Source organism: Schistosoma haematobium, chromosome 2 (genome assembly GCF_000699445.3).
Source record: "Schistosoma haematobium chromosome 2, whole genome shotgun sequence".
NCBI classification, from domain to species: domain Eukaryota; kingdom Metazoa; phylum Platyhelminthes; class Trematoda; order Strigeidida; family Schistosomatidae; genus Schistosoma; species Schistosoma haematobium.
The window spans coordinates 35,286,957-35,302,710 of NC_067197.1; the positions used below are offsets into that span (position 1 = coordinate 35,286,957).

The 15,754-nt window shown below is 33.5% G+C and overlaps 1 protein-coding gene across 1 annotated transcript; it reads right to left on the reverse strand.

The window, feature by feature from the left end:
* Positions 1 to 2,090: 2,090 nt before the first annotated feature.
* MS3_00006812 (uncharacterized protein) lies at positions 2,091 to 14,117 on the reverse strand. The gene is made up of 6 exons (XM_051215049.1): positions 13,985 to 14,117; positions 13,879 to 13,938; positions 8,958 to 10,292; positions 2,822 to 7,067; positions 2,721 to 2,787; positions 2,091 to 2,666 (listed from the first exon to the last, which is right to left on the reverse strand). Exon 4 carries the CDS (start codon positions 6,221 to 6,223, stop codon positions 4,868 to 4,870), a length of 1,356 nt encoding a protein of 451 aa, XP_051068229.1. The 5' UTR covers positions 6,224 to 7,067; positions 8,958 to 10,292; positions 13,879 to 13,938; positions 13,985 to 14,117; the 3' UTR covers positions 2,091 to 2,666; positions 2,721 to 2,787; positions 2,822 to 4,867.
* Positions 14,118 to 15,754: the final 1,637 nt, after the last annotated feature.

Consider the following 15,754-nt stretch of genomic DNA (forward strand, 5'->3'; position numbering starts at 1 on the left):
CCATGCTTAATAGAATTTTATTATCACTATTATTGTAATTAATATCATGTAAAATTAGTATTTATTTACGACTATATAACTTTGAAAATGATTTTGCCGAAAAAAGAACTCTTCGCTGAACTAGTCTTTCTTGTTTTGTGGTTTGGAATTAGCTTAAAAAAAGAAACACAGATTATTGGAAAAAAGTTAAATGGTTTCTAGGATACTTCATGCGATTTGAAGGTGGATTCCACCCTATATTGATATCAGCCGAAAAATGGCTTAAAAAAGCAGGTGTTGGATAGTTGTTTTGTTCTCGTTTTTGATTTCCACCTTCCAATGAGGTAGGTTTCTATATGTTCTTGACCTGTGAACTAAATCAAGTAGATGGTGGGGTAATCGGTCACCTGCGTTAATGTCTATTTATCATCCTGTTCATATATTAGTTGAAAGTGCAAAGATGGACTACTTTAAACTATTAACTCAATATTCTAAGGGTGTTGTTTCTCTAGAAATAACGGGAATTGTTTTGTGTTAAATCATCTGAGAGGGTCGGAATTGTACACTGTAGAGGAGTTTCAACATTGGACAAAACAACTTCTTCTTCAGGGTTGTCGCGCTTTTAGTGATTCTACACCTTATAAATTTCTAGTGAAAATTACCTTTAAATAACAAGATAAGCATTTACTAGACACTAGGGCAAAGTGTGCAGTTATTTATTTGTAAAAACAAGTTATTTCACTCTTCATTGCTGTTTAGTTTTTGAGTGTCAACTTATAATTCGTGATAAGATTGCAGTTTATAGTTCTAGATTTCATTTACCAGTACTTATATATTGTTGAAATGGTTCCAACAAATATTTGTTGCGTTATAAGTCTATGTTAGTTATCAGTTTGACTCGAGAAGTAGGTATTAGAAAAGTGTAGTTATTAGATCAAGAAAATGTGGATACATTTTTTTTCTGTACTGTACTGTATCCCACAAACATTAAGTAATAATGTTATTTGTTATGTTAAGCAAGTAACGTTTTGGACGAAAACATTAATATTTCTGAAATGTAAGTCCTTTAGTTATTAATCACTTGACTATTTATTCAGTAGTAAACGTGAACCAAGGAAAATCCTCATTTGGATTATCGTCTGAATCTTGCTTAGAGTTAATGAACTTCAGTTTGGTAATCGTTCAATATTTCATTCTTTTTTTACTTACGTGAGTTCAATTATTTGACTCAACAATCAATCGATAGTAACTATAAAATTCCCTACAAAACCTAGTCACTATACCTTTTGTAGGCATGTGAATTTCGGAAATCATGCACTTCAGTTAAGTTTCACAGAGGTAGATTACGTAAGAAGATAGTTGGATTTTTTTATTGTGATCAAGAGGATTTCATCGAGTTTAACTTGCCTATCATGGATGTTGATTGGTGATCTATCATATACACAAATTGACCTTAAAAATGTTTTTGACATAAGTATTTGTGAGTGCGGCGCTGAACAACACCCGTCGGGGATCAAAGTAACTATGGGTATATTTCGGTGAAGTTTGTCACCAAAGATGAAATCTATTTGAGATATCTCTCTCTAGTTGTTTCAGATGAATCCAACAATTGTTTCTTTTCATGTCATTCTATCTTTGACTTGAAGTAGTCAATTAACTCAAGGCACTGTATTGAATCCTGTATATTGAGTTAATCCAGTTGTTGAACAATACCGTGTTTTAACCCAGTATTTATGTCTTCCCAGTGAAAGATATTTTAAGTTCAGATAATTCGTTACACCAGTGGTCAATCCGTAGATTGGTTACTGTCATTTTGGATATTATATGTATTGAGTATTTTAATAGTCAACGAACTCTTGGTATGAACTTTTCAGTTATTTGATGATAAAATGTTTTTATCTGTGATGCCAGTCAGTGTGTGCTGTCTAATGTAAGATGTACGAAATAAATTGTCTTTTGGGATCTGATGTTTTGCGTGTATTTGAATGAAATACATTAGAAACAAGAACTAGCTGATATAAATTGTATCCCATGCCCTAATTAAGAACTTATTATTATCAACAAGGTGTTAAGCGTAGGATTGTTTGCTTTTATAGTAAGAGATATATAAACCGTGCATTATAAACGGGAAATTTATGAAAATTTCATTAATCTTTGTAACAATTAGATGTGAACCACTCAAAATATGTGTATCTTTCCATAAGCAGGAAGAAATACTTTTATAAATTTCTAGACAATCGTTACACAGTATCTCCATCCTCGTTAGAACTAGGTCTATTAAGTTTGAGTGAAATTACAGAGAATGATTGTTGTTATTCCCAAAGATAGCAAACATATAAAACTGTCGAAACAAGACGTCCATTGAACTTATATCTACTGATTCCCCTTTTTTAACAATTTATTTGGACGGTAGATTATTTTTAATTCTTCAACAAGTCGGAATTTATGAAGAAAGACAAAATAGTTTGTTTTAATAAATATTGAAGTCCATTGTTAACCAAGTATTTCTAGTGTATCCAAACTAGTAGAATTCACCTCCCAACTTCAATAACAGAGTTAATACTTGATGATTAATTAAAGCATGATACTTTTATACACAGCCAAAATGAGTGCGTGAACAGATGAACTGTGATAGTATGTGACTGATCGATATTCCAATTCAATTTTTACCAGCCAGGTATCTAAAACTGGTATGATAAAAACAAGACACACATAAATAAATACAACATTCACAGACATACATGGCATTTGTGAAGGGAGGAGCAGGAGCGAGGGTAACACAGACGATGAATTCTTTATATATAACAGCTACCAAATAAACTTTATTGAGAAAAGTTCTTACAATGTTAATTCTATAAGACAACAGTCTTTCTTACGGGTTACCAAACGATAGTTAGTGAGAAATAACAAGAGTATGAGTTTGGTGTTTGTATTAGAAAATTCTTGCTAGCCCTCAGAGTTATTGTAGTATCGATTTTTAGGCGTAACAATTAACCAATAACATAACAGTGTGAAATATTTTAAATTTATATTGATTTTGAATAGATCAGTAGTACAACACATTAAGTACTTTATTTACTCGATCTATTGCTTTATAACAACTACATAGCTATTAGTAGTAGTAGTAGCGTGGGCGGCGACCAGTCGAATTAGCGAACTGGAAAATATTTCTTAAAAGAATAAAATGGAAAATAGTGAAACTGTTGCACCAGTAGTAGGTAATGTTTTTTTCCAGAAAGTATTTTATGAATAAGGAAGCATAACTTCTGGAAATACCGTCAGCATAAACTAGATGATCAGTGTCAACTTGGTTAGAAATAATAAATTGTGAGAAACACCAAACGATGATAGGGTATATCGATTCGCATGACTCCTTTTTCCTGATGTTTTATCAAAATCAATAAAGGCGTTTGTGTAAACACTAGGTATTTATAGCAATGTCTTCCTGTTTGTACAGCATCCTTTGCTTCTTAGCTTAGTATTACGGCTTGAAATTATAGCTGTTCATATTTCATAGACGATGTCCCTCATTTACATCCCACCGACCACAACCTACTATGGTGAAAGGAATATTACTCAATTGCCTAGAAATTTCGAAAAAGTCGGTAACCTCGTAGACATTCGGTCGTTAAATCGTAAGTTAAACCAGTTACATGAAGAATAGATTTATATTTCTTGCCACTCTAGCAGTACAATATGAGGCCAAATTTAATTAATTACGTCTATTACCCTTCGTAGAACAAAGGTCAATGACCAGGATGAATCTAACTAATAGTGAACCAATAATTGTAAATTAAGCAACTAATCAATGAGATACAGCTTCACTTGAACTGTTACAGCATATTTATCGGGCATTTTCTCCATTAACTTTAGTATTAGTAAGTTAAAGATGTAAAAGCTCAAGCCAAACTGGCAAATAGACGCATTGAGCTAAGAGGACATGGAAAGGTACATTGGTTTCGGCTGATCATTTACTACCGTCTGTTAGTTAATACGACTAGTCAGCAACCCGAACAAATGTTTATAACAACTTGAATTATCATCCTGAAGAAAATAAATGATATTATCATTATAATGGGGAATTAAAACTGTTAACTCAAACAGTAAACCCATTAAAAGTATTGCATAGACATAAGAGAACATCCAAGTTGAGTCATAACTTAAATGATAACAAACGTTATCTAATATAACTCATAAACCGTCTTACAATAATCTAGTTGATAAGTCACTCAGACTTATCCCCATATGAACAAACCAGTTAGATACAATGATAATTTATCCGATGAACTTCAAGCTTAACCAATATACTAACTTAAAGTAAACTTTGTTTATGAATACAATAAGATTTTCTTGAGATGAACAACAACAAAAACTCAAATCACAGGTGAAACTTATCTCAATCAAATTTTGTAATAAAAAAACAAAAAAACTATTGAGTTTCAAAACCCAATAAGTTACATTCAAAACATACAAATTGTCTCCAAGTATATACGGTAATATAAAACCAACTATCATAATGAGTTGTTTATACAATTATAGATTTCGTTTATCATTCGTTATCACAAACAAGCATGTTAGTAAATTATAATTGATTATAAACCAACCAATGATGCATAATAAGCCATTATAAAGATGATAATGATTTTCTTAAACTGATAATGATAATAATTTATACAAAATATGAAAGTAGAAAATGACTAAATTCTTATTTTAAAAAAAAAACAAAATTTCTAGAAAAGAAAAATAAACCAAACAAACAAAACAATGAAGAATAGAAAAGTATGAAAAAAAAAGCAACCAAACAATAGCTGTCTAATATTGGTCGAAAAGAAAAGTGATATGACAAGACTTTTTTGGAAAACAATAATAGTAATAACAACTGGCTTTTTTAGGAATTTATACTAGTGCATATTTGATGTGATTGTGAGCAAATGCTAGATTGTTCTTGTTGTTGAGAAACCAGAATGCATAATTTCTCTTGAGAATCACTTTCATCTTGTTTGATAGCAATTTCAGGAGTATTATTATTATTAGTGGTGTTTTGACATGATATTTGTATCTGCTCACCATTTGTATTGTCGTGTTTATTGATTTGATCTAAATAATCTAGACATTCAGCTGAACTTAGTTTCACAGTAAGATTTGTACGTGGATCACAACCAGGATGTGTTAGTTCAATATGTCGAACAAGATGATCTTTACGATAATAAGATTTATCGCATATTTTACATACAAAAGGTTTGAAACCAACATGACGAAGAGAATGACGTTGAAGATTGGATCGTTGAGTAAATTGTGCACCGCATATAGTACACTTAAATGCTTTATGCACTGCGAAGGTATGTTCACATAGTAAAGTTAATGATGTAAATGGTTTTCGACACTGATTGCATATAAATGACTTAGCATATCGACGATTATGGATACTTGAATCGTCTGTTGAGTTTACGGATTCTCTGGTGGAATTCTTAGAAAGTGAATTAGATGACGTTGTATGTTTTGATTGAGGCGAAATAACTGTCTGTAAATTACAACTATTAACAGGACGGGGAATAGGCTGTTTATCAGTGCAAATTCGAGGTAAAATAGGACGATGGACAGTTGATAGTACTGTTACAGGTAGGGAGAAAACACTCACATGAGGAAGAAGTGTAACTGCTGAGACAGGTAAAAATAAACCATTTGTTGGCCCACTTTTCATCGGCGTTACAATTTCAGTGACTGCTTTTGAGATTGGTTGAGCTGGAACGGAAGTTGTTGATGAAGCAGTTGTAGCAGGTAAAGGTTCAGTAGGATCAGAAACAACAGAACTTTGAGGTATTTTACATGGTCGACTTAGCTTCCGTTTACGTCGTGAGATCGAAAAGCCGTAATTCTTTATAACGTCATCAGCTTGTGTTTTAATCGGTGAAATCGACTCTGTAGATGTATCCATAATTCCTGAATCTGATAAATCTTGATTAGGACTGTCGTTTTCGAAAGAATGATCATTTGTTTTCTCATAAGTTTGGTTAACAAGTAAACATTTCATCTTTTCCTGGTCAGCTTGATAAACTACAAGAGCTTGTAGTTTTAATGATTTTGAAAATGGAGGGAGAACACGTTCAATTAGAAGTCTCGTAAGCTTTTTTTCTTCAGCAGTAGGTTCGTGCTTATGAACACAAGTTGGTGTGTCTGTTTGATTTATAGAAAGAGACGAACCTTCATCTGACGAATCCATTTTATAACTGACTGGAGTTTCCATCTATAAGTGATAAATTAGATGTTTTGCAAATAATTAGTGAAGATATTATTCATGTAGAAATAGAAGTTTGAGTGGACGTTATGAAATGTGTATGTGTACTTTTTCGTACCCATAAATCTCAGTAGGAGGAAATTAATAAACATAGAAGTTAAGTATAATACCTTTAACTATGGAAAATAAATACTACTCTAGTTCACGAGCTCTCTTAAATTTCCACTCAGTCGTTTCCACTGAAGACGTAATGAAGTCGTCCTCACTCGCTTCAGTTAAGAGACTCTTCAAATCCAGATTGTATGTGTTTATGAAAGTTTTCTAAATACAAAAATCGGAGATTAGCTGGGATTGCTTGGTTACATGAAAGAACTGATGATGAATAAAAGTGTTTGCCTTCACAACTTTTTCCATCGAATTTTTTTAAAACAAAACAGTGTACAATATTTGGGTGCTCAAATGTATTATTTTTAGAGTTTTGCGTTTTCCCGTGGCTAATTTTCGAGACTGAATCTTGGTCAAACTGTATTGACATATGTACACTCTGGTGGTGGCCCACAATCGCTCATAGTTGTTTTTACAATATGTATGGATTTTGTCTAAGAGTAAATTCCTGGACGCGCACTTCACTCATTGTGGGGCCCATCAACTGGATGTACCACTATCCCAATGTTGATGTTTGGACTGGGACTCGAACACAGCACACTTTCGTATTCAATGCCATCACATTTCTCGGTAAGCTAATGATTCTAGATAGCCACCAACTTTTCTAACAGGTATGAGGTTGTTATTCGTAAAGATTTGTTTCCCCGCTTTTGACACTAAGGACTGGACCTTGGTCGATATCTGCAAACTGAAATCACTTCTTGGTCAAAAATCTTAGAAAATTACAAATAAGGCAAAGAAACTAGCAGTAATGTATGGGGTCGGTATTTTAAATCACAAGTTTGCTTATTTTCAGCAAAATATCCACAGCATTCTTGCTCTCATCTCATAATACACTTACAGGAATGATCCATTCGCAAACGGGTCTGGAGATTTACTTTTTTACCTTGAGTAATTGCGACACAGCAATATGGAACAAATTTGTGAATGATCATGTTTATCAAAATATTACTGAGTAGCTTAAATCGACCGTTATTCATCTTGAATTCTAGGAACCATTCGAATAGGCAATATTTCATTGGGTTCTTGGATTAAGTGATGAAATAACTATAGAACTCAAAATCTGAATTTTGTTGAGTAACTAGAAAGACATACTATATAGTAGCACAACCTTTATTGAAAGTAAAATGGTCAAGTTCATTGATCCTCGAAACACGCCACATGAACACATTACATTTTAATCATTATGTCATGACTCAAGACAAATTGTTAGGTACTCAATACTGATTACATACCTCAGAAGTTAATGTTTTTTTTATTGAAAAGTATAGTGCGAAAAATTGCATTCAACCACTATGTATTTGAGTATTGTGAGTTAGTAACCTCCTAAGCAAGATCAATCAGAATAAATAAAACAATGAGCCCAGAGAGATTACTTCAAGTATTCCTTTCACTGATCCCTTGTTTTTAATGAGGGTTAGGGAAGTTGGATTGATATAAACATATTAACGTACTGCTAAGGTAGTTGATATAAGTTATCTATACCTCCAGAGTGAACAATTAATATGTATTAAGACGAAGTTTAGGTTGTTCACCCGTTATATTTCAAAACCGAATTCACGTACGACAGCATAACCTATTTTCGACACAAAGACATTTCTGAAGTGAGAGTGAATAGGAGAAAACGAAGGAACTATCTTTCCATCATACAATATAGGATTCCATCCTATTGTTGGAACGTAGTGTGACTGAAATAATATCTCGATACATGCAGAAAACTCAATATCAAATAATAAACCCGTCTTAAGACTTTATTACAACTGTCTGCATAAGTAAGAAAACTAAGACTAGTCGAAAATGTCATCTTTTAGGGGAAGTCTAAGTGTCGTCTAGTAACAGAGGTTTGGTATATAGAAATACCATTGTAAGAACTACCCTCATAAACTCAATAACCATTAATGTTAACAGTGTTTGTATTCACGACATAAGATGTTAAGGATTCCCATTGTGAAATTTAGAACATATATAAGTGAACAATATTTCCAACTTGATAGTCACCAGGCCTTACTACAATAAACATGAATATCTATATAGATATGTGGAAACACCAAACTAATCAAGGTAATTTATGAACCAATTACCACAATGAAATAGATAAATATTCATGTACATTGGAGTCAAGCCTGATGACGATTTGACTGAAAACAAAATCGTTCGCTCATGGGTTGTTCTAATAATAAGGTACCACTTTGAAAGAATGACATTTTATAATTCCTGATGAGTTCCGTTGATTGACATGATGAAGGACAGATATTCATGAAGAAATTAAAATTGAAAGCAGTTCACCACCTCGAGCTTATGTTGTTCCTTAATTTTACAGTTTGTATCGCGAAACTATGAATCATTCGGATGTAACAAAAGGATAACGTCGAACATATACGATATTTAACTGGTTAGTAATTGTTTCTTGCTAAACAGTACAAGTTATATGTAATCCGTTATTACTGATTACTAGTGACACTATGATTAAAAAGAACCTAGTGAGTTCAACAGACATTGAAGAATAAATGGAATCATATTCGTCGAATAAAACATGTTTAATATATAATAATGTTTTATATTGTGAAAGACAACTTACTGGATATTCAATTGAAACCGTTCAAATCTTGACGATGTTTAGGGGGTGAGAATAAAAAAGAGCAATATCCACTAATCAATAATCAACTTCGCAATGCGAAGCAGCCAGCTGTTTCTAAAGTAGGACCAAGCACAAACTAATTATCGTTTATGCCAGGGATAGGAATATATTTGATCGATACACTCTACAACTCTTAAGGCTGTGCCTACGCAGGGTTTATATTGATTATTCCATTTTTCTAAAAAGACACAATGAGATTGGGCGCATGCATTTTGTTATGTCCAATCACAAAAAAGTCAAAGCAAGCCTAGCCCTGAGGTCAATTATATACTGTGAGCTTATTGGTGGGATGGTCAGGCGGGATGTTAGGCTTCTCCAATCACAACATTCGGCTGTCTGTGCTTAGTTATGTGGTTTTTTTAATCACATATTCTGTGTTACTACACATCTTATGCTTGGTCCATTTTAGCTTGGGTTCGGTTTTCCTCTTACCTCTGATTTGTTGTTGGTTTCAGTTTCAGATTATTGCGCAACCCTACAAATTCACTGTGAATAGTAAATGGCACTTATTCTCGCTTGGTTTCTATTTCTGTTTTATGACTATTAGTTAGTCACCAGCCTTTAATCTTTACCTTAAAGGACTCATTCCGTACTCAGTTAAAATCCCTTTAATAACTACTTCACTATATTGTAAAGTGACTGTACAAGGGATTGTTAAATTTCAGCACAGTGATTTAGTGTTGTGCTCGTTGTGATATCTAAAGGTCCTGAGTCCAATCTCATAATGGGATGATGAGTGCTTGCTGCCAAAGCATCCCGAACTTTAACAAACCACAACCGATTGATGCCTGATTTGAAACAGTTCTCTACCTGGTTCTAGTTCTTATCGGAAACGAACTTCGAAAAACCTGAATTGACTCACTTTTTACCCCTACGTGCTTATATTTGCTGATTAATTCTGGAACACAAGCAAAAGTTGTAATTGTCATCAAAACATAATAATAATAATAATAATAATAATAATAATAATAATAATAATAATAATAATAATATATTCTGAAAACGACGATTACAGAATTTATGCCAGTCAACTGGCATGATCAGTTTGATACAGATATTGATATTAAATGTAGAGGACATATGGGATATTAGATTGTTTGAAGTATTCTACTTTGAAAATTGTTTAAGCAGTACATTTTTCTCACGTATTACAGCAATGAAAGGCGTCAGCCGCGAACTTTCTATTCTTTTTAAAGTGGATATCCTGTTGATGTATGAACAGTGTACTTAGGGTAATTTCCTGCTCCATAACGAATTGATTATACAGATCTACAACTATGGGAAATAAAGCGGAAGCAGATAGCACAGGAAAACAAAAACAATGATTATTACGATAGGTCAGTCAGTGAAATCGATGGTCAGTATTGAAGTCTGAGTTTATTACTCAAACCAAACATTGGGAAGGAAACTTACCAATCAAAATCTCAGTACTCTTCTGTTAGCGATGAATTTCTGGAAGAGCAACAGTCCCGGATTTGTGTCTTTGCGCCACCGGTTGCTAGGGTGCTCTTCTGCTCAGCCTTGTTGGCCAGATGCTTTCGCGGGGCTTTACCTCCGGTTGATTTGCGTGTAGTCTACTTGGTTCCTGCCAATTCGAAACACCGAGAGAGGATGATGTGTTTTAGCGTGGATAACAAAAGGCAAGATGCCATCCTATCTTCCCATCAATTAGGGATACAAATAACAAAAACGAGAGCACTGAATCCATTTGGATAGATCTATTTACAGTAAACTAGGAATGTTAGCATGCATTAACAATACGAACTGGATAACTCAATAGAGATGAAATACTAGTAGATATTGTGAGAAAGGTGTTTTGAATACTTGCTCGACCAAGGCAGCCGTTGAGAAACCATAACAAAAACAACTGTCGTTTTTAATTAATAATTAAGTAGTCAAGAATAGAATGTAAGGGAATTAAGCTACTTATGGTTGGCTTATTTACATTAACATTCTTTGGCAAATACTAAAATGAGTGTTGCATTGATTTTCTTAAACATCATATGCTCATTTTCCTGGGAATAATAGTCGCGAGTTTCATGAAATTGACAATTTTTTGTAAAGTTCCCATTGTGATTGTTATATTTTGGGCCTAAGATATTCCCCACTGATTCAAACATTCTCATTTGGAAATGAAATACAACTTGGTTGGCATATATGAAATTTCATGTGTAAAGTGCAAGAATGAAATGCTAAAACTGATGCTTTAAACATGAGAAGAAGCACAGTTTCATCCGAATTGAATATACCACGAATGATACTTATTAATTAATAAAAATCAACAATCAAGCCAGCTTTTGACTTCATTTTTTTCAAAGCCCTCATGGTTCCTTAAAACAATTTATGAACGCTTTGTTTGATAAAAACTACTGAATTTGACAGTCATTATTTGTAAATGGTTCTTAAATTGATATGGAAAACACGAAATCCTTAATGAATATGTATCCATCAGAACTAAATACATGAGTGGTTCGAATTATATTATTTACTGAGAAAACGTCAGTACTCGTTAGCATAGTATTGTTTGATAAATTGTTAAATCATGAAGTCAATCTCTTAAGCTACGATTAATATGGGGCTTAACCTTTTCTTACTATCACCCCACTGAATGGACACACTTACTAACTACTTGCTTTGACAGCTTCACTAAATGGTCGATAGCCATTTTACTTAAGTAGGCTATAAAAATTGCTAGATGCTTCCCTGAACAACAGATATCCAACTTTGGCGTCCCATGAACCATCACTTCGGACCAAAGTTTTTAGTTAGATATTCAATTATTTCGACAGCTCACAGAAACTCTAGGAGCTAAAAGAATATGAAATTCCGATTATCATTCCGTCATAAACTGGGTGATAGAGATATTTAATCTTTGGCTCAAAGCCAGTTGGAAGTTTACTAGGAGTGATTACAAGTGCAGTGACAAGCTTTCTCTAAAGTTAGTTTGAATTCGCTCAACACCAAAACTGCACATCAATCGTTGTGCAGCTGAATTGGTGTGTGGAACGATATTACGTTTTCCGAGCTAACATTTTGATCATTCAGACACTGATGCCGTGGACATATCCAACCACTTGCAACCGGTTCTCGTACAATGTCGTATTTCATAAGTCTTCATATCTCAACTCTTGGTTTCATACTGTTTGATGATAGGTGGGTTAATAGTGCTTGAATCTTTAGGGGATGCCGTTTTATTCTGAGAAATTTTTCTTGCATTTTAGAAGTAGTAGAGAGATACCTTCTAAAGGCAATGATCTTAAAGATTTCGCATTGTCTTATTTACCAGTTCCATACATATGTTAATCAGTTCCAATAAATTTGAGTTACGTATTAATTATTACTTGTGAGATTCTGGTTTTTATTTTGAAGAATTCCTATTGTTCCTGAGACCACACTAATATCTTTTACTATGAAAAGTAACATCGCACTGAAGTGAAGCATTCTTTCTTTTCTTCTACCCACAGATCTTTTATTTCCCCGATGGATTAAATGGAATTGTTGCTTCTTCATTAATTCTTTCGATAACTTGGATGATTGCTTATCCGATGATGAAACGGTCATATTACCATATACAGAAACATTACCAAAGAGTTTACAGGTTTGTGTCGACATCTTTTTTTAAACATATCTTCAACTCACAATTTATTGACTGTCAAGATCAACCTATGTCTATCCAAAAATTTACAGCATAATGTCGAATAAATGAATATCGATTTAACTTCAATTCAATGCTTCTTGCTATTTGAAATAGTTGAAAATATTAGAAACAAATATAAGGTCGAATGATTCGGTTTTAACGCCACAGACTAAAAAAAATCTTGTCTGTAACTACGATTAGTTTTTATTTTATTTAATCTTAATATACCCATGTAACTTTTACCCAATTTATAGTTTATTTAAAACCATCAATTTATTTCTGAACCATTAGTAATAATAGATTTATCAAGTACAATTTTAGTTACTTGACCGTGAGCTATGCTGTTTGTGTAAAGGCTGTTGTATTACCTAATGTCCATGTTAAATAAGCTGTTTATAGACTGAACCTTCTACCAAATAATTGAGAGCCAAATGCTTTAACCAGTAGTAAATATTTCAGCCATAGATTTATCGCTACTGAGATATTTTAAAATTTATCATACAACTTTACTGTAACTATATTGAATGGAATAAAAACTTTGTTTATAGTTTTCATGTACATTCGAGTAATGCCAATATTATATTTTCGAATTAAAGCTAAAAAGCTTAGCCTGAGTAGGAAGCAGCTGATATGGGAAACAATGAATTTCTATAGCTTCCATGTAAGCTATGTGCAACCAAGGTTCAACTAAATCTAGTAATTCAGTCGATGAATTGTGAAGATAATGTTTACATAGATGACAACGTACTTTCGTTCATCAGTAAATTTTATTTAGTTATTTTTACTTTATACACAATCTTCTCGTTTTGATATCTCATTAAGACTCGAACATGTCAAGAAACTGTAATTTCTTACGCATCACTATTCTATAGACAAGCTATACTGCAGAGAATTCTAGAGCCATTTCAGTGAAATCATAGTTCCAATAGAAATGGTGTTATAAAATACGTTGATCCTAGTGACAAAACTTAAAATAAAGCTGACATGGACTTAAGACTGGATATATGTTCATAAGAATGGAAAAGAGATCTGGTGTCGATTGCAAAACATCATGAAAGTGATAACTAGACATTGTCCCATTTACAATTATCTCTTAGACTAGTTGGACAATTTAATTTTTGGAACCATTCGATACACAGAGGTTTCCCTGAGAAACTCACTGATATCTTTAAATCTCAAAATAAAAATATTTTAATTACATCGAAAAAATAATAAGTAGCTCACTTCTTCTTTTGAAATGTGAAATGAAATTATAAGATATTTACTAAGTTCACATCATTATTCCTAAACAAACAGTAAAAATACGTCATGAAGGCAAATGTTTTTGTACCTCTGGTAGATTGTTTAGGAGAAGACTAAGATCTTTAATTTGTTATATGAAGCATGGGATGGAGAATAAATTTTTGATGCCAGAGTTTATGCTATATGAATGTGTAATATAACCCTGTAGATATTAATAGTTTATAACCTATTCTATACTATGAGTTAATGGAATTAGTTATATAATACATATTATCAAAGTTCAATTGTTAACACTTATCTGTGTTTAAAACAGTACATATTCAGTGTTAGGTGATTCAAGGTGTTACAAGATGTCTCGAAATAAAAATAAGTAACAATCCTGTTCCAGTTTTTTTTCATTTTTTTTGATAAACGAACGTTTTTTCGCTAAATATTCTTTACATAGAATATACTCCATAAGTTTTTTGTTACACATACATTAGACTATTATAAAAACGAACATTAGATGCACACACTTCAAAAATATGCAGACTAATTAACTTCATGTATTCCTTTCTCATCTATTACGAACAGTTTACTGAGTTGTGGTCATCATGCAAATATTATTTTCAGAACCGTACGCGATTGTATTTCATGCAGTTTCCTAAAACCTTATTATAAGATTATATCAAGCTAATTACTGGCTAATTTGCATTTAGCGGGATCATCTTATTTTTCACTCTTACTTATGCATGTTACCCTTTTGTGAAGGACCATAGGAGCTCACCAGCATTCTCCATCCAACTCTGTCATGGGCAATCCTTTCCAGTTGTTTCCAGTTGCTATTCATCCTTTTCATATCTACTTCCGATTCTCAACGTAGTGTGTTCTTCGGCCTTCCTCTTTTCTGTTTCCATTCAGGATTCCAAGTTAGTGCTTACCTTGTGATACAGTTTGGTGATTTCCGTAATGTATGTCCTATCCACTTACAACATCTCCCAATTTCCTCTCCAGCCGGAAGTTGGTTTGTTCCCTCCCATAGTAGGCTGTTTCAGATGGTATCCGGCCAACGGACATTGAATATCTTACGTATAAAACTGTTTGTAAATAGTTGTACAATTTTGATGATGGTTGTAGTAGTTCTCCACGTTTCAACTCCGTACAGTAGGACTGTCTTGAAATTCGTGTTGAAGATTGTGACTTTGATAATTATTGACAGTTTTTGCTATTTCCATATGTTCTTCAATTGTAGGAATGCTGCCCTTGCTTTGCCAATCTTCGACTTTACGTTTTAATCTGATCCTCCTATTTCATCGATTATTCTGCCCAGACGTATGAAAAGTTCCTCCATCAAGTATGATCGGGTTGGTGTTCTCCATACTGTATTTGATGATCTTGCCTTTTTCTCTGTGTGTGTTGAGGCCTACTGACACAGAGGATTTTGTCGCATTGGTTGTCTTGACCTACGTTAGTTCTTGTATAAGATAGAAGTCCGAATCGTCTAGTTGCATCTAAACTGTCCATTGTATTCCGTGCTTTCCTTCAGATGTGGAGGTCTTCATAATCCAGTCTATCACCAGAAGAAAGAGAAAGAAGGAGAGTAGGCAGCCTTGTCTGACATCAGTCTTCACTTGTAATGTGTCTGTCAGCTGTCCTCCAAGCACCACTTTGCACTGTAGTCCGTCGTGTGAGTTCCGGATGATGTTGACGATTCCCACAGGTACACCATAGGGTCAAGGAATTTCCCATAATGTTCTCCTATCCACACTGTCAAACACCTTCTGATAGTCGGGGAAATTGATGTATAATGACGAGTTCCACTCAACTGATTGTTCAATGATGATCCGTAGTGTCTTGATTTGAACTATGCACGACCGAT

Excerpts from the sequence above, each read along its gene's own strand:
- MS3_00006812 (XM_051215049.1), bottom strand. The coding sequence starts at position 6,223 with ATGGAAACTCCAGTCAGTTATAAAATGGATTCGTCAGATGAAGGTTCG.